The sequence below is a fragment of the Struthio camelus genome, chromosome 20, assembly GCF_040807025.1.
Source record: "Struthio camelus isolate bStrCam1 chromosome 20, bStrCam1.hap1, whole genome shotgun sequence".
NCBI lineage: Eukaryota > Metazoa > Chordata > Aves > Struthioniformes > Struthionidae > Struthio > Struthio camelus.
In genome coordinates, this window is record NC_090961.1 from 9,387,792 (window position 1) to 9,411,035 (window position 23,244).

The following is a 23,244-nucleotide window of genomic DNA, read 5'->3' on the forward strand; positions in this document are numbered from 1 at the left end:
CGGTCCCAAACCGGACAGGAGCCGGGCGCTGGGGAGCGGGTGAGCATCCCGCGGGGGCCGGGGGCGGCGGCGGGGCCGGGGCGGGCCGGGAGGCGGAGCCGGAGCCGGGCGGCGGCGGCGGGCTGGGGCGGCTCAGTGCGCCCGGCGCCGCTGGCCGCGCCTCGCCTCGCCTCGCCCGGCCGCGGCTCTGCCTGCGCCTGGCCCGGCCCGGCATGGCCGCTCCGCCGCGCCGCCGCCGCGTCGCCACCGCGCCGCCGCCGCTGCTGCTGGTGGTGGTGGTGGTGATGGTGGTGGTGGTGCCGGGCGGCGGGCCCGGCGCGGCGGCGTCGCGGGAGCCCCCCGGCCCCTGCCGGGTGAAGACGGTCACCGTGTCCACGCTGCCCGTGCTCCGCGAGAACGACATCAGCTGGAGCGGCGCCCCGCCGCCCGCCGCCGCCGACTCCCGCCTGCTGCTCTTCGTCCGCAACGAGCTGCCCGGGCGCGTCGCCGTGCAGGACGACCTGGACAACACCGAGCTGCCCTTCTTCACCCTCGGTAGGCGGGCGGCCCCCGTCCCGTCCCGTCCCGTCTCCCCTCCACCACCCCGGAGCCGGCGCCTTGCCTCCTTGCCTGCCGGCCTCCCCCCGGGCCCCGGCGGCCGCCCCGGGCCCTCGGCGCCGCCCGTGCGGGCTCCCCGCGGCGGCCGCGGGTCTCCGCCTGCGCCGGCCTCTCCCCGCGCCCCCGGCCCCGAAGTCACGGAGCGCTCGGGCTCCCCGGGGCAGGGATCCGGCACGCGAGTGCTGTCACGCTGCTGCGCCTTGATTTTTTTTCTTTTCTCCCCCCCCCCCCCCCCCTTTTTAATTTATTTTTTTAACCCCCATCCGTTGTGATTGGCAGCCTGCTTATCTTTTCGGGCTTTTTCATGTTGTCCTTGGTGCATGGCTGTTTTCTGCTGGGGAGGTGTTTGGGGTTTTTTTTTTTGTTTTTTAAGCAGGGCCTGAGGGCTGCTGTGTTGCCTTTTTTTAAAAAAAAAGACCTGCGAGTAACACGTCTTTGCTCAGGCTATAAAGTGGTGGGTGCTGCCTCTTGTACTTCAACTTAAATGCTCAGCCCTAGAGAAGCTACGGCTTAGCCTGGGAGAAAAGGAGGGACTGTTTTTCTAGCAGGAGCTTGAATTTATAAATTCTTGGTCTTAAAGCTCCAAGCTCATTCTTGCTTCATGCACAACTCCAGTTACTGGGTCTGTTGCAGAATGCCTGCAGACTTTCTCCGTGTTTCAGCTTTTGTTGGGGGTGGGGGGAGAAGGGGACTAGAAATATTTTTGTTGTCCTACTCCGATGTTGGTGTCTGATCGTGTCTTTTCAGATGGGGTGCTCAAGCTGCACCTTGTCACTTTTATCCTATTGTGTGCGTTCATCTGCCTTGCTGTACTCGGCAAAAGGGAACTGTTCAGGATTCTGCATGGAAAGCTGGATGTTTGCTGTGCAGATCACTGAAGGGTGGTTTTGTTGATCTCAACAGAGCTCCTCCTTATCCACTAGCTTTCTTGCTTTTTGGTATCTAAACCTAGGATAATTTGAGTACCTGCTTAACTTCATGTCTGAGATACTGCTTAACACAGCTGCGCTGTGACTTCCAGTGCGTTGCCTTGTGTTTATCTGGTATGTCAAGATATTTCTCGTGCGTGCCACCCGGCGAACACCTAAGCACAAGCCTGTTCCCTCACCGTGTGGAAGTGACTGCTGCTTCACTGAGTGTGATGTGCCACAGTAGGAAAATGACTGGGTTTCCTGGTCCTTTCCCTTTACCCTCTGTGAAGCTTTCTCATCCTGAACGCCTGTAATAAATAAGTTGGTGGTACTTCTTGAACTGAACCTCCTCAGTTCTGGCTTTGCAGTTTGGCTTCCTTAGACATGGCTAGTCAACCACAAAAATCCCAAACATACCAGATAGTCTATTTCAAGTAATAAAAGTGAAAATCAAAGATTTGATGCAGTAGGATTGACATTTACCTTACAGTGATTAAAAGTAACAAGAAGTTTCATGGTTCACTGAATTGAGTTTTCAGGTTAGAGTACAGTTTCTTCAGGGACTGGGTGTGAATTGCACACTGGACTAAATATATCATAAGGCAAAGAACTCCTCTGTGTACAGCGTAGGTAGTAGCTCACGTTAAAGGAGAGAAATTCATCTTGATAGATCAGAGAGATGATCTCGTATGGCAAATCCTATTTCTGTGAATGACTGCTGGTAAAGAGACCATGTCTCGGGCTAAAAAATGATTTTACTTGCCTTGGGATTCTGGTTATTTGCGTACTCTTAAGTATGTACTGTGTCTCTAGCAAAACTGCTTTGATTGCTATCCCTTCCTGGACTAAAGACCCCAACATGTGCCCTTCTCTTCCCCTGAAGCTGCAGATGTCAGGCGTGTCAGAAGATAAATGGAAGCTTTGCCCATGGTGGGATGGCTTCATCACATTTCTGAAATTAATCAGCACCTTGCCTCAAGAGAAGGTAAAACACTTGTCCTTCCCCAAGGTCTAGCTCATGAATTGCTGTGGATGCTCTGATATTTCAAATTTGCTGCATTTTTTTCTGTCTCCTGGAGTGGCAACCGAGTCTCAAATATGCTTAACTCTTTTTTGGATGAGTGCTTTAGAGGATTTCTATTGGCTTGTATACTCATTTTTCTAGTGCAATAAATAATATGGGAATTTTCTGTCTTTTTTTCTTGCTGCATTCTTTTCTAAGTTCAGTGGTGGTTGGGGACCCTAAAGCTGCCGCTGCCTTGTATGTGACCTGGCATGGGCTCTTGGAGGTGAAAATAGTGTTACATGTGGGAGATGAGTAGAATTGTTATGGAGCGACTTGCAGGCAGGGATCGCTTTGAACAGTTTGTTTTCTCTGCACGAAAATAGTTTTCAGTAGCTCTTATCAGTAGCTGATTTCTGGTGTTATGTGTGTGCTTGTCTCTAGAGCGTGGTTAGCAGGTGTCTAGGCCTGAGCTCAGGAGGATATTTAAGAGCTGAAGTGATGAAGGCTTCTAAATGTCTTTGAGTCCAGGCTCTTGTTGATGGCAAAGAGTGCTTTCTGGCCTCACGGGGATAGGGACATGTTAGGAAGACCTTCTGAAGGACACACCTCGGGCCAGCTACTCTGAATAGCATCCCAGAGGGATTTTTTTTTTTTTTTAAATGCATTAAAGAGGCACTGTTGAGTCCTTAATATCAGCATCAGGATTCAAAGTTAGTTGGGAATATATATATATAATTTTTTTTTAGAGTCTGTATTTTGGGGGATGGGGGAGATGGTAAGTGACTGCTGGGAAACTTGCCTCGTCCTCTCACAGGGAGCACAGGTTTCTTCATAAAGCACCTACTTCTGAGGCCTGGCTGTTGTTCCTTCCTCTATATTAAAGGAAGATGAGAGACCTGTAGCTAAAGGTTTGCAGGTGCCATAGCATTGTCTGCAGCTGTGTGAAACTTCCTTTGGGGAGGGGGAGGAGGGGAGAGTTTAAAGTTAAAATGGGCTAGGGAGGCAGGTACTTTGAGTCAGCAGCTGGTATGAAAGGCATGCAAGTGCTCTGCACTAGTTTTCTGTAAAGGGTTCCTTCTAGGTAGGAAGCGACTCTTTCTATCCCCTGAAAAATTGAGATATTATGCACTTTTAGTGTTTGCTTTGGGATGAGCCTAAATCTCTTTCAAAAACAGATGTGAGCCCGGGGACTCTGTGACACTCGCTGCATCCAAGAGTTGCACCTGTGGTTTGACTGATGTGCTGTGAAGCTTGAGCTCCGAAGCTCAGGTGAGCACTGCTGACCTGCCACCTTTTGGGGCTGGGAAGTGAGAGCTTTGGGAGTTTTATAGCTGCCTGCTGGAAAAACCTCTTCTGCTGGAGCTGATGCATAGTTGATGCTTCGTGATGAAAAAGCACTGTCAGGAAATTCCCACGCAGATTGACTCCTTCTGTGTTCTTGGCTCCACGGCTTGCGTTGCTGAAGGCACACGTGTAGAAGAAAGTCAGCTGCATCCTTGCTAGCGTGTGCGTGTGAGCTGCAAGTTGTGAGAAGGCGTGAGTGGAGTGCGGGAAGCGCGCGCGAGCCCACTAGGGGGTGGTGGGAGTCTGGAGATGCTCCTCCAGCTCCCAAGGCTGCCTCGAGTTCTCTCTGCAACGAATTTGCCTGCCTGTATTCACTTGCAAGCAGGTGTGGAGGCAAGGAGAAAGAATGATTTAATCATCCCCAAACGGAGTCAGAAAACTTTTATTTCCTTAATTCATCCTTCCCTGACTGCAGCAGGGGATCTGCAGCTGAAGTGCTGGTTGAAAGCTCTAGTTTGCTCAGTGTCCCTTCTTCAACAGGGTGTCACAGTGTCCATGTTTCCTAATCTTTTTTAAAATCTCTTGCGTTAGAGTCGAGAAGGATGTTCCTTCCCCTATCCCACAATTACATTACTTCAAAATTACACAGCAGAGTGGTGGCAGGAAATGACAAATGTAACTTTGCCACCAGTGCATTATGAATAGCTGCGCATCCCCTTTCCTGGAGAAGCATCCTGCCCTTTCCATAACCTTGGATACAACTGATGCTTTGCAGTATTTCTTTCTAGTTCTAGTGTTACACCAGCAAACGGTGCAGCCTGTCATTGACTTTATTCTTGTACAATGAGGTCTCCCGAAGGTATGTATCTCGGTTTAGTCAGCAGCCATGTGTTCTGTACAATAGCTGCTCCGCAAGCAGTGTAGCCTGCTTTAAGTGCAATTCAGGGAATGAAGCAGTTAGCTTCTGAGCTAATTTAGATGAGCTCTATGTATGTGTGTGCAGGTGTATATATATAGAGAGAGAAAGCAAGAGGCAGGCAAATTTTCAGCACTGCTCTTAGCCTGCACTGGCTTACCGAAGAACAGTTTACTGTCTGCTTCTCATGAATGGCTTTAATGGATGCTGTTTGACTACTGTCTGCAATGCTACAAGATGCTTTGTTTCTGTGGTTGTTAGAAAAGGTGCCTATGTTATCAGTGTCTAACTACGGCCCTGTTGCATGGAGCCTAAACACTGTTATCCCCAGTTCTTAAAGCTGTATGGCTCTTCCATCTGCTCATCTATTCTGTACCATCTACTCATCTATTCTGTACCACTTCTTTAATTTTATATCTTAACTTTTCCTGAAGCTGTCTGGGAACTTGAACTTTTTTTTCCTCTTTAGGATAAGTATGCATTAAAATAGGGGAAAACATTCATTCCCCCCCCCCCCCCCCCCCCCAGTTTGCTTGAATTTACTGCTTTTCTTAAAAATACTTGCTTACCGCCCTTGCTTTTGTCAAGAATTCAATTTTTATAAAGCCGAGTGGAGAAGCTGGTGGGCTAGCCTGTGAACAGCAGTGTGACTGGAGCTTTTTGATGCTGCTTTTAAGAAGCACTGTTCTTTGAGGCTCTTGCCCTACTTTGCGTTGGCCTGTGAGATCTTGAGCAGGATCGTGTGGGTAGCAAAGGGATAATGTTCTTGGTGTGATGCTCTCTAGTGACATCTCCTGCTTAGGGCAGCTGAAGATTCTTCTCTCCAGGCTAGTTTTTAGAAACTGGGTTGTCTGTGTATGGTAAAGAAAAGCAGATGGCTTAAGTTTGGTTTAAATACCACCCTTTTCTGTTAATTGTCTCCTGCTAGACTTGAAGAACTTCATTGCACTTTTGGCAAGAAGCTTGGTTGATGAGGTGTGTTTTTTCTGGCTGTTCCCAAGGTAGTCCAAGGGGTAAAGAGTAGCATCTTCCAAGAGATGAGCAGAGGGAATCAAAACTGAGCCAAAGCACCAGTGAGGAAGCACAGTGAAAATGGGACTCATCAGCAGGCTCCTTGGGATGAGGAGCAAGGGGATGTCCTAGACCTGAGAGCAGGGGCCGCTATCCCTTCAGGCCCTTCAGCTGTCATGTGTGGTCTCTGATCTGAGAGGAGATCTCTGGGTTGTGCAGGCTGCCTTGGGGAAGGAGGTGGGCACTGGAGCAAAAGAGATGAGTAACAAATGTTGTGATTGTATTTATTGCTGCAAATGCTGGACTTTCATTTCTGCTGGGCTGCAGAACTTATCAGAAGGGTATAGGGGGGTGACTCTGCAACCACCCCCTGGAGAGGAACAGGCTGAGGCGCACGTTTGAAAGGGTGCCTGTGTGCGTGGCTGCTTCCCGAGAAAGCTGCCTTTGGGACTGTGTAGTTTTTGGCCTGAAAATCTGCCTGGCCTGGCGGAAGATGTGAATGGGCCCTGTGGGAAAAGTCAATGTCTGTTCTTTCTAATTTGTTGCTACTGTTGTGAAGCAAGCAGCTGGCCACGGCAAATGGTGCTGTGGAGCCCAGCGGCAGGAGCAGGCCGTGGAGAGGCATGGTTGTCTCAGCCCTGTGCAGGTGAGGAAGCCCAAGGTTTCTGCTCTTGTCTGAAGCCCCGCACCGAGCGGAGCTTTGCCACTTCCCTCTCCTCATGCTGTGTTGCATGAGAGGAAGGAGCTCAAGTTTCTTGTTTGCGACTTGTTTTAAGTTTCCCTCTGCTTCTTTCTTCCTTCTCATAATAGCTTTAATGGATGCTGTTTGACTGGCTTCTGCAATGCTGCAGGAGGCTTGCAGGGGTAGAATATGGTGGGAAAACTTTTTAAGCTTAATCCTTCTGAGAAATGGAGGTAGCAGTTCAGCAGAGAATCCATCCGGAGCGGGGAGATGCCTCTGTTCTCATTCCGGGCAAAACCCACAGCTTTTTGAATTTGCTGTGGAAAAGAAATTGGGGAGGAGAGAAGAGGAAAAACCTTATGGTAACAATTTTTTGTAGCTGTATATGTATTTATATACACACTTTAAATACATATATTTTTCCTCCCTTGCATGAGACTGTGTTTACATAAATCTTCTAGGCCATTGGGTTCTTGCCATTGGAAGCCTAAGGCGAAAGACCTTGGAAAGCCTGGCTCAGCCTGGACCTCGGCCTCGCATCAGAGTGCAGATGCTCTGGGGCAGGTAGGATTGTAGCAGTGATGTGGTCCTGAGCTCTAGGCCGCTGTGGTTGCGGAAAGGACAGGCTCTGTAACACCCAGAAAGGCTGGAGGTAGGGAAGCAGGGAGGCTTCCAGGTGTCTCAGCACAAGGTTGTTGGTATCTAGTGAAGGTCTCTGGTTTTAAGCTGTTGCAGTTCTCTGGCGGAGTGAGGCTCTAGCTGCCAGCTCTTAGCCAGTCCATGGGAACGGTCCTTCAGATGACTGCTGCTGTCAGGAGTTTTGTCATGCCTCAAATCTAGCAGCCCGACTGCTCCTGCTGCTGGGCTAGTTTGCATCACCCTTCGCTGCCCCTAAAGTGGCATTTGTCCTGGGAAACTACAAAATATGCATTAAAATGGGTCAGTCCCTCAGATGACTGCTTCCCCCTTGCCCTCACCCAAGAGAGGGTCAAACATAGCTTGTCCAGCAAGGGGGATGCAGACTTGCAGGGATTTCTTGGGTACTTTTTGGAGAGAAAATCCTAGTTAAAACTGGAACCTGAAACTGTATGAAAGATTATATTCAGGGAATTGCTGCTCTCCAAGAGTACCCATATTGACCAGCTAGTGGCAACAGAAGATTAACTATAGAGAAAGCGACCTGTATTCTGCAGCTGAGCTGTCAGGCTATGGGAGGGTAGGAGTAGCTTGGGCAGGCTGGTAGTTGGGGGTCCCCTTGGCTCCCCTACTTCCTTCCGTGCAATGGGAGGAGGGTTTTAGAATATAGGTGTGCCAGAGGTCTGTATTTACACTCTTCACCTGGGGGGAAAAAGTAACCTTTTTTTTCTAGTGTCAGGCGGGGATCTTGCAATTCCTTGTGTCTATTCGGGGCTGGGGAGATAACTTACGTTCTAGGAAACCTGCGTTACGATACACATGGATGTTACCTCCATAAGTTGCTGCCTCTTCCTTTCTAAGACCTAAAACTGAACCCAGGCTGTTTGATGGACAAGCCTCTGTGCTGCCTGAGTGATATGGTGCTAATGTGCAGTGTTGGCTGGCTGTGAAATCCAGCTGAGCCCTTGGGCTTTCTTGGTGTTACCTGAGTAACAGGAATTCAGGCTTGGGACCTTCTGAGAGAGGAAGAGAATGGATTGATGCCACTTGTGGGAATGATGAGGCATTGATCTTATACTACCTGAGCGCACATGTTAACAGTCACTGGTGGCTTGAGAAGCACCTACTGTCACGCTAAAGGCCAGCAAAATGCCTTGCAGAATGTGGAGGTAGAGCGGGGTTAGAGACTGAAGGGAGAAGGGGAGCATCCCTAATGAAAGGTATTTCCAACTGTAATACACTCAATACAGCAGGGACAGCTCACACCTCAGCTCTGGAGTTTCCCTCCTCCAGTTGCAACCATTTGAAATGGGGAACGATGAGCCTTGCCCGGTCTTCCCATGCTGCTCCCCAGTCCTGCCTCTGTTGCTGCCTGCAGGAATGGTGACAGCATCGAGCAGACATGATTTTTGTATGTAACCAGATCAAGAAGTTGGTGCCACTTAAAAGAATTGAATGCTTGTGCTGCTGCTCAGGTCTCAGTTAATTTGGTTAAGGTTTTCAGTGTCCAGACAGTATGGAGACGCTTAATGGTATTGAAGAAGCAGAATGGCAAACAGAAGGGACAGACAGTGATCTTGGGCTCCTGCATCTACACTGGGTGAAGCTCCCTGGCTTCCTCCTGGGAAGGAGACGGGTAGGAAAAATCAGGAGGTAAATGATTTTTGGCCCATTGATCCCTTTAGGTGTCTCCCCTGTATGCTGTGCAAAAAAGGGGAGCTGCGCTGGCTGAGGCACTTTCTGTGAATGCATCCAGAGTGCTTATCTGGCTGTGGTCCGGGGAGCAAAGAGGAATTCCTGCAGCGAGGAGATGGCAGGAGGAGGCTGGGCTGGCTGCCTGGGAGAAGATGGGGAGATGTGATTTGGAGCCAGGAGACACTCTGTGGACAGAGGAAGCTGATGGGGAGGAGGAAAGTAGTACACGTTCACCCCTGTTTCTCATTATCTGCTCCCTGCCAATGTTGCACTGCTCCCCTCCGTGCTTCCAGCTCGCCTGTCTGTGTGCAAGACCAAGTCTGTACCAAACCACGGCTGGCTTTGAAAGCAGCAGAGAAAGGGGAGAAATTTTCCATTAGCAGTAGCAGCAGTAAAAGAGATTTTCCCAGTCACCTGGTAACTGCTGTATTTAGGAAGATTACGGAGCTGGTGGCGTTGCTCTTAGGCATACGCACGGGAGTGATCCTGTTAAAGACAGGGAGGCAAGGGCTAGTGTTGACCCTATGGAAATGTGGTCTTTGCGGAGCGCTGCTCCCGGATCCTTTTGGACCTGATAAAAGGTTAGCTTTGCATCTCTGTGCAGCTGAGAGAAAGCGGCGCTGCACCGGCGAGTGCGTGCGCGCGAGGGAACCTGCCGGGCCTGGCACCTCAGATGCACTGTCATCTGCTTTTTCTAGCGCATGAGAATAAAACATAAATTGCACAGCCAGCTGCACTAATGAGCTGCAGTCGGGAGGAGCAGCGCGCGGCGGGGGCGAGCGCGGCTCCTCGGGCTGGCTGGGAGCAGGAGCGCGGACCGAGCGCGTCTTCGAGCGCCGCTGCTCCCCGCCAGGCCCGTGCTGCGGGCTCGGGGGGCGGACGCTTGCTTCGGTGGAGGGGGAGCTGACGCTTGGCCGTGTTCAAGCCGTAGGGGGAGCGCCTCGTTTCAGCACAGCTCGGAGGCTCTGGGAGCCTGCCAGTAGTTATTTTGGTATTTAATACCTTTCTCCAGTGCTGATGAGATGCCTATGGAGAGGCACTGTCCTTGCTGAAAAGACCCTATGGACTAACTTAGGATGCAGATCTGGACTAACTTAGGATGCAGATCTGGACTAACTTAGGATGCAGATCTGCCTGCCCTCCCAAAAGCAGAGCAGCAAAGGTATAAGATGTGGGTTCGGAGACTCGGCAGCTGGGGTGCGGAGTCTGGAGGCTTCGAGGTTTGCTCCCAGCTCTGCTGCCCTGTCGCGTGACCTCGCAGAAGCCATTTGACCACCGTCTCTCCCCTCTCTGTCATTTTGTCTTGTCCCTTTAGGCCAGGAGTTGGAAGGCCGAGGTTGTCTTGCTGTTCGCTCGGTGCCTAGCGCAGCTCAGCCTTGACTGCAGCTGGTGGTGCTGCAAGTGAAGCTAAGGGGAGAGGTGGGAGCCCTGGCATCCCCGGGCATCCTTGTAAGAGCTCAGCTGTGCTGATATCTCTGGGGCTCTGGTTCACTTTCTACTTTTTTCCCCTCCTTTATCTCTTTGGGCAGGAGGACCTCACAGGAGGGGTGGTCTTACCTGTGGATGGAGCCGTGCCCTCTGCCCTTGCCTGGGATGTGCTACAGAAGTTGGGGTCCCGGGCTAGTCCGTAGGGCTGCTCTTTAGAGAGAGGTTCATGTTATGTGACTTGACATTGCAGCGTGTGTCTGTGTGACTGACCGACTGCTGCAGCTCTGGTGCTGTCTGCCCCAAGGCCGTTCAAAGCCTGCATCCGTTCCTTGCTGCTCTTTCCAGCTCCTGAGTTATTGGTGAACCAGGGAGTGCAGAACATCCCTAAAATACGGGATCAAGTGACAGAAAATAGGAGTTGGCAACAGTGTAGGATTTTTTTTTTTTTTTACCTCTAACCAACTGTTCAGTAACATCAGCTTCTTGATTCACTGCTCCCATGTCAGCAGTGTGCCGTGACAGCAAATGTGGAGCCCCTTGTGTGGGATGGCGGGGGACCGGGGGACAGGGAGGGGGTCTGAAGCAGAGCTTGTTCACCGCAGCCCAGGACCAGGGGTCGCTGCTTTGTCTTCTCTGGCCAGAGCGCGCTGGATCTGCCCTCCGAGGCTGAAATGCCTCTGACTCTGCTTACGCTTGCCTTGTCCCTGTTGCAGTTACTGCCTGGGGATGTGATGGGAGCTGGGTTAAAAGCTAATGCTGGTAACCTAATTAATTACTCCTGCAGCATGTACCCAGTATGGGATCTGCCCTCTGCCTCCCTGAGGGCCCCTTTCCCAGAGGGAAAGGGGGTCGCCCTGGCAGGGGCCTGCCCGATGTTCCCGCTTAATTCCCAGTTATTTAGTACTCTAAAACACAGGCTGCTCTGTGGTGGTTAAGGGAGAGAGAAAACCCTCGCTTTGGCTTTCTGAATCTGAGCAGTCTGTGTTGCAGGCTCAGCATGGGTTGTGGCCCTGGAGACCTTGGAGGGGGGCAGCTGGGACATCCTGCTATGTCCCTTTTCCTTCTACTCCCATCCTGCTTCTTTCTCATCCTTTGTATCTCTCTGCAGTATAAATTCAAGGGCTTTAAACTCTTTCTTTTGCCCTGTAATCTGCCCAGGGAATTCTTCTGAAGCTTCACCAGCCTGCTTGTTGGTTCACTTCGCAGTCGTGCTCCCTCGTTGCTCAGGCTCTTGTGTCTTGGGGAAGCTGGACAGGCAGAGGTGACCAGGAGGAGCGTGATGTTGGGAAAGTGATCTGAAAGGTAATTGGTGGATGTATGTTGCCTCTCCCTCTCTTTGCGCTATCTGAACTGAGCGGTTCAGGGTCATTAGGTCCACAAACTCATTGTAGCATCAGAATACGGAAACCAGCTCCTTCCCTCTCTTCTAGGCGTAGACGGGAGTTTGCAAGAGGGACAGCTGAGCCAAGACAGTGTGGTGAGGTTTATCTCTGCGTGCTGGGGCTTGTGCTTGTTCATGCTCTGGTGTGGCCTGCAATCCCCCAGCTCCAGGGACACCTCCCGAATGTGGCAAACATCCTGCATCCGTCTTCCTGTAGGATTTTGCAGAAGGAGATCTGTGAATCGGGGTAGAGGCAGCAATCCCCTGACAAGCAGAGCCTGCCAGGCCCTGCCTGCAGGTGATTTTGGTGCTCTGCAATGGATACTTGTGAACAGAGTTTGTCCAAGAGGAGGTCAGGTCAGTAAATGACTCTCTTCTGAGCCGTTACAGGCTGGCGGTGGTGATATAGGTGATCTCTGGGTGGGCAGCTTGAGGTCTCATGGGTGATGCTGGTGCTCAGCGCCACTCGATTAAGGTAGATTCAACACAGGGGAGCCTCTTGACCTTTGCAAATGATGGCCTTTGGGACAGGAGGCTTTGCTGTAGGCTCAGTTGAAGTGGGGGGACACTTCAGAGGAGTCGATCACAGCGGTGGCATTCTGGGGACAGGGCAGGGATGTTTGGCGGTGAAACGCGTCACAGACTGAAAGCACATCCAGCAGTGAGGGCTGTGATGTTAGCCTTACCTGTGCCGGCTAGTCTTCACCAGCTGTTGCTGGAAGGGTGCTTGCTGCTCTGACTACCTTGTTCACATCAGGGGCTGCTGCATTTTTCATCGCTTGCAGAGCTGACAGAAGGATATAGGGGTGCATTTGTCACCTGAAAAGCCTCTGCGCTTTGACTGAATTTTGTGTTCTAGCAGTAAAACCGTACTAGGAAATGTGTACGATAACAAAGCCCATGGATATAATACAGCCGTATCATATTGTACCTTTCATCTTGAAAGATTCCCAAGGAGCTTTACAAACTCGGTGTGCTGCAGCCTGCCAGGGTGACTGAATGCTATCAGTAAAGGCTGCGGTCTAATCTCTGCGGTAACACGTCCCCCTCCTACTCCCGCTTGCATGAGTAACTTTATGAAGCTTGATCTCGGACTAGCGCTATGCCTGATGTTTTGTGCGAGCCTGAATTTCCTGGGAGAGAAAGGAAAACGATGTTAGCTGTTCATTATGCAAAAATGAGAAAATATTTTTCCTGGGGCAGTGGATGTGGGTGAGAGTTACTTTTGCCCAGCTTCAACAGCTCTGAATGTTGGCCGAAGAAGCCTTCACAGGGGAGTGCCCTCCATGCAGCCCCAAGAGACTGGATAATGACGTTTGAGGGCTTGACAAATCGCTTCTGGGCGCAAGCGCGGTGGCAGATTTCAGCTGCTGGGCACAGGGGCGGCCGCTGGGGCAGCCCTTGGGAGGGAGAGCATAAACGGCTGCCTGGAAGTACACAGCGTGCGAGTCTTTTGCTCACCCCGTCCCCTTCGGAAGTGACACCAGGGGAACCGTCTCTGAGCCCGCTCTTGATGGCGTGTCCACGTGCCGCAGGCGTCAGCGGCACGGGCTGCCGCTGCCTTCCGCCGTTCCCAGCGCGGAGCGAGGGAAGGCAACGCAGCCCTCCGCCTCCGTTCCCCCCAGCTCTCGTGTTGTCATGTGCTCCCAGTTTAGATGGAGTTTGAGGGGCAGTAGTAGGAGTCTGAAGCTGCTGTCGACGGGGACACAGCCTAAAAATCAAAACCGAAAGTGGGATAAGGGGTGTTAAATGTAAGCGATCATCGTAGGCATATGCTTTGAAAAAAAAACCCAAAACTGAGATGAGCTTGATTCTATTTTTGTGTGGAGTGGTACTCGCTTAGCCTGCTTTGTTCAGCAGTTTGTTTATGGGATATATTTTCCCATACTGTGTAGCTCCTGAAATGTATGCTATAAGCAAACTGTAAAATCAAAACCTGCCTTAACTTCTTCCCATTAAATGCATCCTGGTGCCCATAATGTCAAGGAGGTGCAACCCTGACAGAGCTGAGGTGCCCACAACTCGGTTTCTTGATGGTTGCATGATTAAGGAGACCATGTGCCAGCAAGGGAGGTTATTTATAATGTTTCAGGGTGTGGGAATTGTTGTGGGTGCCTCTGGGATTGAGCAGGGACACCTCGAAATCATGATTCTCTCATTCCTAGATTAGTGCTACAAACACTGTCAGAGTGGATGGGTTGCAGAAAAGCTTTATAATGTGTATAGATATATAATGTATGTATATATATGTGTATATATATATACACATATGTATTTGATCCATTTTTTTATTCCTGCATGGGATAGAGTTGCATGCATTCCAACTGGAGTTTGCTTTCCTTCCTGCTGTCCTCCATACCATGGCCTGGGCTTGAAGCTTGGCAAGCAGAGCGTGAGGCTGTTTGGCTGCAGCAGTTTTAGCAGGGCTCTTCCTTTCTGTGAAGAGGCAGGTGCTGCAGAAGAGGAATTTTCTCCTCTTTGCACGCCAGCTTTTTCTTCCTTTTGCTCTTGCACTAAAGGCTCCAAGCTCTTATGCTCCTCCCCTGAGGAGCTCCCCATGTTACCTACCCCCTGCAGGTCCTTCAGCCTTGCCTGCCTCCCCGAGCCCTGTCCTGGTGGTTCCTCCAAATGGGTCTTGAGCTGAGGGGCCCTTTTTGAGCTCCCCTTGTGCGGGGGTGAGCTGAGCAGCAGTCGCGCTGCCACAGAGAACGGGATGCAGATTGCCAGCTTCGTTCAAGGTTCCTGGATTTTAAGAGCCTTCCAAATTGATTGGATTTCAAAAAGGCAATAGAGGTTTGTGGTCGTTTTTACGATAGTTGTGGCAGTTACATGCCTTGTTATATTGGATCAACAGCCATGTGTTTCTAGCCTTTTTTTTTGGTGCACAATCATAGGATCTAGAAATGTGTTTTTAATTAAATAACTACAGTGTTGTCTTTTAACACAGTTCAAGAAACTGGAGCTGCTTGAAGACAAAAACTCCATTACGTTGTTTTACATCCTGTTGTATCCCAGCGCTGGTGTTTCCTACTCTGCTGGTTTTTGCTCTTTCCAGACAAGCAGCACGTTTCTCCTTCCTGCGTTTCTGGCTGCTGCTGCTTTGGAGAAGGAAAACCACGATCTTGCTGCGGGCCTGCCTGGGAGGAGGTCGGGGGCCCTGCCTGTAGGGGCTGCTCGTAGCCAGCTTGGGGTCTTGCTAGAGCAGCGGCTCGCAAGACAGATGCGCTGCTCCTCCCTGCACTAAGTTGTATTCTGCTTTTATAGTAGCTCTGTTTGCTGCTTAACTGTCAAACTGTTCTTTAATACACTGCAGCCCAGCGGCACGTGGGAATAAGGATGAGAGCTGTGATTTGGGCAGTATGTGAGCTCTGAGTTGGAGGTGCAGCGACAATGTCAGTGTCTGCCTCTGGCCACCTTTGGGTGCTAGGTGCTACTGAGCAGCCCAGAGCAGCTGGCTCTGCCAGAAACCCTGTTTGCTAAGGGAAGTTTCCTCTACTGCCTGGACTTGCATTAAATACTGCTGTAAAAACCTTCCCCTCCTTAATGATGAAGGGGTTTTACAGTGTGTTTCAATGAGCCACTTAAACACAAAACAGAAAAAAATCCTGTTTGCTACACTCCCACCGATTTAAGCTTGCCTGGCAGCCCTGGAGGACAGCCCTGGGTGGGCTCTGTGTTAAGATAAGATAGAGGGAGTGCATAGGGGATGCTGAAGAAAACTTGGGCCCGGTGAGAAGAGCCTTCCCTCTGCAGAGTGACCCTTTGGCCTTTCTCCTGTTGCGTCTCCCAGCTGCATTCCCTCTCCAAAACTGTGTTCCCTGCTGGCGGAGATCTGTGTTTGGCGGGTCTTATCTCCTTGGCAGGCTTCCCTGCTGGTTTATGGTGTGCAACGAGTCATTTAAAACAAATTTTTTTAGTACCTCTTGATCTGCAAGGCCTCTCTTCAGCAGGAATGGTGCAAATTTGTTTGTGAAATAAATGCCTGGCAAGCATCTGAAGCAGCTCTGTGGGTTGATGCCCCTGGGAATGGTGTCTTAAACTGCCTGAAGCCTCTCTCCGCTGGGGAGCAGGTATGAGACAGCAGCTCCCAGCCCCTGTTAGTGGTGGGGTGTGTGTGTGGGGGGGGGATTGGACTGGGAAGGGAAGTAAAATTGATGTCCTGGCAATGGCATAAAAGGTGAGGATTGTTTGTTAATGTGGGAATATTACTGTTTTTATTGCTGCTTGTTCGGAGTGTCTCTCTGTAAAACTTCTCTGAAGGCACCTGGGGTGGACCAAGAGGTGTTAATGTTCTGCTTGTTTTGCTGATGTTAGGTGGGGGAAGAATTGGATTCAAGAACAGCTGTTACTTTTAGTGGTAGTTCTTGCATTGTCTCTGGCAGCTGGAGGGCACATGAGCCCCAGAATCACACTAGGCAAGAGAAAGGGTGCTGTGGACCAGGCTGGGGAACAAGTTACAGCTTTAATTTGACTGGTGAAGGCAGTGAAAAGTGTTTCCTCAGCCTTCTCTGTGGTTGCATTCTTCCAAGTCTATTATTAAAATATGTGCAGCAGTTAGGGAATTGTTTGCAGAGACTTTATTTCTGGCATAAGCTTGATTAAGGGGAAAGGTTGGATCCTGGGAACGGTCCTATGAGGGGAGATCCAGACCCACCTAGTCTGGCACCCTATCTGCTGCGGTGGCCAGCAGAAGGCAAGAAATAGGGCAGGCGTATATGTAGCTTCCCATGGAGGTTTGCTTCTGCTTTCCAGCAGCTGGTAACTTATTCTGTGCAGCCTGGGTTTGCGTGCTTCTGTTTCCTCAGTTGCAAAACTGAATTTCAGGCTGTAAGATGCTGTTGTCCCTAAATCATGGCTGCAGGGTGCTCTGGGATCCTAATAGTGCAGTTTGTAATATAAATCAGTCCAGGGCATGGGCATGCATTTATAATGGGAAAAGTTGAGGTAACTCCAAGGTTTTCTGTGTGAATGTGAACAGATGGGCCATCTGTGGTGTTGGAGTTCGTTTTAATCCTCTAAGACATGTGAGGAAACTCCTGGCTTGCAGGCCACACGCAGCCTGCCAGAACAGCCCTCAGATGATGGTTTGTTCCCTACCTCTGACAGCCTTGCTGTTCCTCTCCTGTTGTGATTCAGAGGATATCCGTGCATTGTCCAAAATGCAGACAGCGCTCCTGCAACAGGGATGATATTGTTCCCGTCATGGATGGATGCCTTGAATGCTGTGTGGTGAGTGATGGCTTAAGGCGCTTGGTTGCCCATTGCTGCAGCAAGGCATCTGTGGCTTGAGAGAATCCCACACCTGCCCTCGAAGGCTTCCAGTGTGTCTCCTTCTTGCATCTCCATTGTGTCTGCCTGCCTGGAAAACTCCTCTATGGATTAGGATGCTGCATTACATGATGCTTCGATTTGACAAGGGGAAGATAGCTTTGCAACCTGAGCCACTTGTCTTTCCAGTTGGTTGTTAGGGAAACAAATGGTAACTCACACTTTGTGTAACCTAGCAGGCCTGGTTAGGGGAACAGGCTCTAAAATGGCTCCCAACGGGAGTGGGGCACTTCAGCTTGATGTGCTGACTGCTCTGTCCCGTCTTGGCTGCGGTGAGGTTGAGAAGGGAGATTTTCCTTGGAGCTCTGATGGACCCACTGACTGCTAACCAGGGACTTATGCAGAAGGAGAACTCTGTCAGTTAATTAGAACCGGATGAAAGAAAAAAAAACTTGTCTTTAATCAAAGAAAGACTTGTTCCAGTTTGATCACAACTCTTTAGTCGAGTTCTGAGCTTTAGAGTTCAGTGTATGTGTGAACAATAAGTTTGAAAAGATGTTTTGAAGCAGAAATTGCAGCATTGTTATGAAAATGCTGAAGGGGAGTTGTGACACTGTTTTGAAGATGAAAGTATTTTTATAATCTTAAACTGACACATTAGTAGAAAAAATTTTTTTTTTTTCTAAAGAGAACTCTTGACAAAACTTTTCCTGGCCCTAACCAAACATGCCTGTGCCCGGAGACTGATCAACATACTTAGAAGTACTACAGGTTTTGACAGTGGTGCAAGTGACCCTGTGTCTAGTGTGGTGGAAGTGAGTGGCTTCCATTGCCGTTGGTGTTTCTGGTGCACCCTGGACAAGAGGAACTCTGCGTAGCCCCGGGTGGAGGGTTGCAGGACCTTTTGCATGCTTATTTTCCTCCAGAGATTCTTTCTATGGCAGCTGATGGATGAGAGGTGCAGCGAGTGTGAGTGAAAAAGGCACGAGAAGAGGAGTGCTTGAAGGCGTTGGGAGCCTAGGCACATGCAGCCCTGTGGTCTTTTGGCCCCTTCCTTTCCCCCGAGCTGTGCCCTCGTCCACGATGTGCTCTTCTTGCCACTTCTAGCCTTATCAGCGTTTGCTTGCGATTAGAGTTGGTCTGAAAGCTCACAAATGAAAACAAATTTTTCACAGCTATTTAGCAGGCATCTGCATAATGGGTTAGCCAAACGGCACAGTCTCAATTATGAATGAAGGGGGAGGCTGGAGCTGGCCACCTCCGGCTCCAACAGGAGCTCCTCTAGGCTGCTCTTGCTCCGCAGCCATTTGCCTTTGCTGTCCACTTGCCTATTTAAGCTTCAGTCTCTTGGGGCCCTGCATTGTGTCTTGCATAGAGCAGCTTTTGGTGCCCTACTGTGAAGGGGGTGGCATAGAAGAAGATATCTAAAGTTTCTACTGGGGTTGTATTAAACAACCCTTTCCTCTTTGTCAGCTGTCTGCAGCTCCCATTGGGGTGGATGGCAAATAGCATAGTTGGTCACTGACCTGCAGTCTCTCTCCTTGGGATTCTCTTTTCCGTGACTTTCTAAATGCATTGGCATGTGGTGATGGGTTTTTATTTCCATTAAGTTCTAGTTTCCATTGTGCTCTCTCAGATACCCAGAGGCCTTTTATGCATTTGCCCTATAATTAAAAGCAATCTATTATGAAGTCTGAGGGGGCTGTGTGAGTTACAGGACCATGCGGCCTGGACTGCTGTAGAAGAGCTGTCACGCAGTTCCTTCGTTAGAAAATAGACACCAAAAATTCTTCTTCCACCCCCAACTTCATCTTCCTGCCAGCCCTGAATTCCAGATTTATTTAAAGGTCCTTTCTTTTGGGTTTGGGTGGGTGTGGAGCATGTATTTTTTACCATGTGAGTCTGACAAGCCCTTGGGGAGGATGAGTGGGTGTCTTGAAGTGTTATGGAGAAACTTGGCAAGTGTTTCAATTCCAGGGATCTCTTTGCATTTTTGGCTTCATCTTTTTTTTATCCTGCTGCTCTTAAACTTTTCTGAAGCAGCGAAGTAACACCCCAGCAACACTGGCATCCAGGAATGACATTACTTTCCTTTCTCGAAGTCCTGGCCACAAACCCTGAATGACTTCTACTCCTTCTCCTAAAGCTGCCAGCCTTTGGATTATGCTGAATGGGACACCTCTTGCACACACGTGTGTGTGTTACTGCCAAATCGGAGCACACACTGTACTGGCTTGGTGGCAGTTGTGCCTACCTTCCTTTGCGGCTCCTCAGAGCAGAGTCCTCCATTCCCAGAGCTGGGGTGGAAGCAGGTGGCTGCACAGAGCTGGCTGCACGAAGGCAGCCTAGGCAGGGTGTGCACACCACCCATGGGCCCTTCAAAGCAAAGGGAGGCTCTAGTAGAGTTCCCTCTCTCCTGAGACATCTCACTTTTCAGTGTGTATCAGCCTGTGTTCCCACTCTGGTTCTTGCCTTGGAAAGCTGAGGAACTGAGCCAATACAAAACAGTAGAACTGAGGTAGCTGATAAATTAAATGACCTGCCCTGCAGTCTGGAAGTCTGGCCTGAAGCTTTCAGGTGCTCAAGGTTTCTCTGACGTGTGCAGGTTTTACAGTGTGGAGCAGAGAAGCTGCATGCAAAGCAGCATGCTTTGGGAATGCTGTTCCTAGAAAGACCTGCAGTTGCTGTATGACTTGAAATGAGATGTAGTGGCTCAGCTGGGCCAAGGTAACTGTCTGATGTGGGGCTGAGGCTCTGCAGTAACTCCTCTTCCAGCAAAGGATCCTCTTGAGGAATTACATCAAGGCAAAGTGAACTAGAGAGAAGATGGGCTTTGTTGGTTTGCAAAGAAGGGTTGTGTGATAGGATGGTGTGATGGTATAGAGTTGGAGATCTAGTTAAGAGATGTAAGCAGTGTGTTGGGAAGCTGGATTAGAGGTTGGGAGTAGGTGAAGCATAAACAAGTGTGCAGGTTGGTCTGGTGGAAAAACAGGGCTTCTGAGTCATTCTGGGATTCTCTTCTTGGCTTTGCTGTTGACTCTCAAAATGACCTTGACCAAGCAGGTACACCTCCGTATACCTCTCTTCTTTACCTGCTAAGCAAGGATGCCTCCTCTGTGAGGGCCCAGAGGGACTCTGAGAAGCACTAAAAAGGTGATGTAAAATCCCTGTGTGGGTAGGTGGGAGGGCTCCTTTTCTGCTACCCTGCTGTAGGCCAGTGGTGTGTAAAGAGCTGAGGAAAGGAGACTGAGTGGAAACCCAAAGCAAGAAGAGGGTGAGTGGGTGGAGGTGTGGAAAATGGACAAGGCAGAGTAGGATTTGCTGCTTCTCTGAGCTCAGACAGCTGTACACGTGTCTAGTGGGCTGCTGTCCCTTCTGCATGCAGCTCGCCGAGCTGCTGGGCAGTGGAAGAGTGGGATGTGGCTGTTGAATTTGATTGGTGTAACACACTGTCCCATGAGGAGTTAGGGTTTTTTCTTTGCTTTAGCGTTCTAAAAATGATCTGCATTGTTTAAAGTTCCCCTCCTCTCCCCCACATGCACACGTGTGATCTCTGCCAGAGATGACAGCTTCTCTAATTAGGCAGCTGAAGAGGTAACCTTAGCAACCCCATGCTGGTGCTGGGGACCATCTCCAGCTACCCTTGGGGGTGGTGTGTTTGGTATTAAACACGTTCTGCTGAGAGCCAGGAGAGGTCTGGCTGCTTGCACACAGATCCTCTGCCCCTGTCGCAAGGGTTAATGTGGCTTGCAGTGCCTGCTATGCAAGGCAAGAGCTAGCATGTGGGGAGACACCTATATCCCATTGCTGCTCGCTCTTTTCTTGCAGATGTGTGTGTCTGACTACCTGATGCTTTTGCTGGTGCTACAGCTCTGGAGAGAAGGGCTCTGGTGGTGTCTGTGGGTAGTGCTGGGATGGGAACTGGTGCAGAAGGAAGCGGTGAGCCTGCTTCTGCATTGATGATCATCTGCTCTCTAGTGAGAGAAGAATTTGCGGCTGAGACAGGGAAGGTCTGAAAATTCAGGGATGCAGGCCTACCTGCTTCCCTGTCATCTGCCAGGAGTGTGGCATGGGGTCTTCCCTTGGCCTCTCCCATCTTTGTAGGTTACAGGGGGTGGGAGCTAATTTTTTTGCAGCCGAACAGCTCTGGCTAGGGCTCGAAGGGTGGGTGAGAGCACAGCAGAGTCTGTATTCCCCGCACAAGGACCAGCGGTGTCCTGTCCCTTCAGAGCTGCGAGCCTGTGTGCGTCACAGCATCCCTGTCCCCTCTGTCCTCTGTGCTTAGGCTGATGCAATGGCTGCAGCCCTGAGCGCTCTCTTAACATCTAAATGCGCCTCCTGCCCTGTGGGCTGGAAAGGGGCTTGGCTACTCGGAAATATTTTTTTATAGTAGCTGGGAGGGAGCCAGGGCAAAAACGAGCTGAGGCCGCCGAAGGGAGATAAGCAAAGACGTAAACTGTGATTTTCTGCCCTGTGAGCCCTATGCATGGATTTCATCTTTTAATGGAAGTGCAGTAAATAAAAGCCATTTTCACAATAAGCTGAGCAACAGGTCAGACGCGTCTGAGCCACTGAAATTGATAGAAGTGAGCTAAGCGTAACAAATCTCCCAAAATTGCACCAGACTCCACTTGTATCTACTCCTTTCCTGCATCTCACCAATTATAGCAAACGGCAATTATTTCTGAGCCAGAGCTTTCTCTGAATAAAACCTTAGTCAGACTGGAGATGCTTTATCCTCTTTCTAAATAGATTTGTACTGGAGGAACAACTCCAGTGGGGAGAAATTCCATTTGAAGGGGCTTTCCCTAGCTGTATTTGCAGAGAGAGTAGGTGCTGGACGCGCATGGAAGCATAAATTTGACCGATCCATAGTTTGCTGGCGTAGTTTAGAGGGAGCTGCAGAGAGACTGCAAAGCTCTTTCTCTTCTGAATTTGCTTTGCGTCTTTGTTAGGATAGAGCCCGTGGGTTGGGGAGGTGTTGGCGTTAGCTGCTGCAGAGTACTCCTGTTGGCAGTGCCCCTGTGGAGCATTGACTTTTTTGCACCCTTCCAGTAAGCCAGATCCATTAAGTGACTGTGTCTTTCCAAATCCCATGTTGGGTGCCCAGTGATGCTTCATGCCAATTTGTCTGATGCGAGTGGGTTACCTGAGAATTTATTTTGAAGCGCTTTTAAAGAAGCGCCCAACTGTATGCGTGGAGATGTGGCAATGCTGCTTTTACCTGCTTGGTCTCCAGTCTAAAGTCAAGTGGTTGGGTTGCGTCTTTGGTTGTGGGCATTGCTGTGTTTGGGTGAGGCAGCTCCGGTGAAAAGCAGGCCGTATGGCTCACGGAGAAAGGCTGGTGCAGAATGGCTGTTGGTGTGTGCGCACAGTCGTTCCTGGGTTGAACGGCTGAGGAGATGCATGAGACGTCTCAGTCCTAATGCATTTTTGTACGTAGGAATGAAGCACATTGCTCGGGATTTGTTGGAAGTGTGCCCCTGCTGTTAGATCTAGCTAGAGATATCACTGGAGACGCTGGTGAAGAAGTGCTACAAGATGGCTGGTGTATGCAGCTCAACTGGCTTTCTGATTGATGTCGTTAGTGCTTCCTACTGAAAAACCCCAGGGAAGCTGGGTGCTTTCTGCCTCTGGATTTCTCTAGGAAGTTCTAGGTGAGCAGCTTCTCCCTAGGTGCGTAGAAGCTGCTAATGTGGCACCCTGCTGTGTCCCTGAAAAGCCTGTGAGGTCTTAAGTTGCCCAAGGACTGATTTGCCTCTCCCAGTGTTGTTATGGGAAGTGCATCACTCGGGGTATTTTGCAACTAGTGAAAACCTTTGGGACAGAGGGAAACCTGCAGAAGCCTTGAGAAGCCTTGTCCCGGCCCCGGGAGGGGGGGGGGCACGACTGCCTAAGACTTTCCTAGCATAATGAGATGAGAAATCGCCAACTGAGAGTGATGAGCGTTGTTCAATGATGCGTCCTCCCCTGTCATGCATAGGAGGAGCAGAGTTTGATTGATTTACTCTGTGTTAGTTCCACATGATGAAAAAGAGTTTGTGGGGTGTGTGCTTGTGGGGGGGGTGTATAGTGTTTTTTTTCCAAGTGTAGACCCCCCCCCACCCCCACTTGGAGGGTCATTAATGAAAAGCACTGAACCAGCTTCTCTTCAATTTAATTTTCTTGTGTGAACTGTCAGCCCCTTTCCCCCCCCCCCCCCCCAAATTATGCCACATATTTGCTCAGCAGCTTCCAGGACTGCCTCCGAAATGGGTTGCACACTCGCTCCGTGTTGCGATGCGTTCGGAGGCTTTGGGGTAGGCGCAGGGTCCTGCAAATGCGCACCCTCATCCCTGATGGTAACAGGCCTCGAAGAAACGTTTCCTCCTGTCTGAGGCAGCAGATAGAGCGATAGGCATTGAAAAACTGTGAATTGCTGCATTTCAA

The 23,244-nt window shown here is 50.2% G+C and overlaps 1 protein-coding gene across 2 annotated transcripts in view; it reads left to right on the top strand.

Moving 5' to 3' along the window:
- The first annotated feature begins 212 nt into the window (after positions 1-212).
- The window catches only part of ASTN2 (astrotactin 2), a 433,162-nt gene continuing 410,130 nt past the window's right edge, over positions 213-23,244 (top strand). The window contains exon 1 of one of the 2 annotated variants that reach the window (XM_068914561.1): positions 213-534. In XM_068914561.1, coding sequence (XP_068770662.1) covers positions 213-534 — 322 coding nt within the window. Of the gene's footprint in view, positions 535-2,404; positions 2,494-23,244 lie in introns of those variants that run through there. The other variant, XM_068914562.1, reaches the window with a different exon arrangement.